We start from the raw sequence: 2,841 nt of genomic DNA on the forward strand, positions 1-2,841 counted from the left end.
GCGGGAAAAACGGTTGGAAGACACATTATCATTAAAACGTATAGTGCCTTTTCGGTTGAGGTTTCGGGGCGCTGCAACGACCCCAGCCAGGGGCGCTGCCCCTTGAACCCCGCTAGGGGCCGCGGCCTCCTTGACCCCAGCAAATTAAGCGACAATTACTAGCCAACTCTTACGGCCGATTACTGTAAACTCCCCGAATCGTTGTTAAGTATAACTAGCTAACTCTTGCATTCAAGTAAAATCCAAATTAACTAAAATGAATCTTAGATGACACTAAAATCACCAACATTCCAAATGTAAGAAAACGACAAACAAAAATGGCACGTCGACCGCTAATCTGAAACAGAGTCGTAGTCTACAACGAGCCTGGTGTGGCCTTGAGAAGACAATGTGTATTCGAGAATGATCGTGTGGGCCTAATTTACGCTCAGTCACCGTCATTTCATTATTAGATAACGGGAATTTTCTTCCGTACAAACCGTTTACAAAACAGTTGATTTTCATTCATAATCAAGTTTACACGATAACAGTTCATAACATTTAGTACTAAATCATTCAACATTAATGAAAGACCCTTAGTAGAATACACAAAATTACATTGACAAGAATCAAATAACATTCACACGACATCAAATCATTCCTATCTACACAAGAACCCTAAAAAATATGAGCATTATTCGCACAATGTTACCAAAGAATGAATCAAAACATAAAAAACACCTACAAAAATATCAGCAGTTAATTGTAAAATAGTACCTAATGAAAAAGACCTCAAGGTGCATACTCTGTTTCTAGAGTCGGTTGTGTTCGAGTCACCATAGCCGCTGGTGCTTTTATGCTCCCAATCATGGTCATACGCAACGGTTCGCCACCTTCTGCAGCCCGTTCCATTTTATTCATCTTTTTCCTTCTCTTATACCCTCGAACACACACTATCAACAACGCTAACAAGACTAACAACAAACACGCACCAACTATACAACCAACAATAACCCAAACACTCGAATCAATCCCTCCACTTTTATGACCCAGTTTCCAAATTTCAGGTGTAGTCGATTTCACCACAATTGAAAAATGCCCATGTTTGTAAGCCAAACATCTATTCCCAGACACCACATTCGTAAAATTAACTTCCCCATTTAAATCAATCCAAACGCACCTAGCGGTTAAACCATCTGGCACAGGCCTAACACGTTCAAAATCTATCAAAATGGGTTCAACCGAAGCTTCAATATCCAACTCGGTTAAACTTTTAGCTGTTAAATCAGCAGCATCATAAGCAAGTAGACCCAACACAGGTGCTAAATACATGTAACCAGGTAAAGTATAAAACTTTGTTGACCAATTACCTAAATTCTGGTACACAAAAACGAGCCTTTCAACATACGGTTCTTCGATAACACCTTTAGGGATTTTAAACTCTTTATACATAGGAACACCTCTAGTAAACAAACTACCACTTCTAAGCCTCAATGCTGAAACTTGAATACCAGTTAAGTTCTTAGGAACACTACCATCAAACGAAACACCTGTTTTCGGACTAACATTAAGCGCGCGATAAGCGTAATCTTGTAAAATTGGATCCAGTGCCCTAGCTGACCTAATTTCAGAGACATTTAAGACTGACTGAGACTCAACTTGTAATTGTAACCACAATAGCATAATCAACAGAATGTGCATCACATGTGTTCGAAATCGGAGCTCCATTGATGCATCACAGTAATTACAATTGAATCGAAGAAATTAACAATTATGGAGTAATAAATTGTGAATTGAAGCTCAATAAGAAAGATAATGTGGATCAAGATGTAGAGTGAATACCTGAAGCTGAAATTAAGGTTAAAAAAACCCTAATTTGTAATAAAGGTCGTATATATCTGTTTCCGTACAATACGTATTTGAACTGGATTAATCGGATTACAGTAACCGAATTATTCCGAAATTTGTGGTGAATAGACACTCGTGAAGATATATATCATATCACTATATATCATCAATCAATATGTATATCTATATATTCGGATATGAAATCTTTGTGAAAAATTAGAAAGATTAGTACTCCATATTGAGTAGGGGGTGAAAGTGGAAGTGATAATTATTTAATGTATTTTGATATGGACAAAAGTGTACTAACAGAGATGACAGTGAATCAACCAGCTTTTGGTTGTGTTTTTGTATTTGTATAATAAATAAAATATATAAAGTAAATGAATGTGCCAAAACAATGAGTCAAAACATTGTATTCTCATTTTAGGTTGTGTTTATTTTACTCTTTGCGGATTGGGAGGTGGTGTCAACATTGGTTTGGGGTCGAAGAAACTCAAATCGAAGGTGGTAAAAAATAGTGTTTCTCTGGGTTTGTGGGATGTGGATGATGATTTCTTGTTTGGCGACGCAAACGTTTTTTAATTGTCCTTCGGATTCGCTAGGTGGTGATGAGATTGGTTCCTCGTCTGGAAAGTTTGCGGGTTTTTTTTTTTTTTTTTTTGAGAAGACTGTGAAAGGTTTTGAGGGCATTAGGGTTGAAGGCAAGCTTATTGATTCTAGGACATTTCCCTAGCCAGAAATGGTGAAGAGTAATGCTTACCAGGAATATGTTGCCTATGCTGCATAGTTTAGTGAGATTGGTGTCGCTCATTGTGGACAAGGTTATGGTAATAAGGAGAAAAATGGGTAAGGTCGTCATTTTGGTATCGAATATCCAATTTGGTAGTTTGGGTGTAGACTCGAGTCGTTCGTATGGCATTGGTTCAAAGGATTCTTGTGAGGCGCTCAAGCCGCCAAATGGCGATGTAGGTATTGGATCGGTCGGAAGCTTTGTGCTTCTTCGGATGTAGCGTG

General features: G+C 38.1%; 1 protein-coding gene across 1 annotated transcript; it reads right to left on the minus strand.

Annotated features, from left to right (window-relative positions):
* Window positions 1–578: 578 nt before the first annotated feature.
* Window positions 579–1,822, minus strand: LOC139873438 (uncharacterized). The gene has a single exon (XM_071861365.1). It carries the CDS (start codon window positions 1,705–1,707, stop codon window positions 772–774), a length of 936 nt encoding a protein of 311 aa, XP_071717466.1. The 5' UTR covers window positions 1,708–1,822; the 3' UTR covers window positions 579–771.
* Window positions 1,823–2,841: the final 1,019 nt, after the last annotated feature.

This window comes from Rutidosis leptorrhynchoides, chromosome 10, assembly GCF_046630445.1.
Source record: "Rutidosis leptorrhynchoides isolate AG116_Rl617_1_P2 chromosome 10, CSIRO_AGI_Rlap_v1, whole genome shotgun sequence".
Classification (NCBI taxonomy): Eukaryota; Viridiplantae; Streptophyta; class Magnoliopsida; order Asterales; family Asteraceae; genus Rutidosis; species Rutidosis leptorrhynchoides.

What these genes read in the sequence shown, in the direction of transcription:
- LOC139873438 (XM_071861365.1), bottom strand. Translation starts at nt 1,707, where the DNA reads ATGGAGCTCCGATTTCGAACACATGTGATGCACATTCTGTTGATTATG.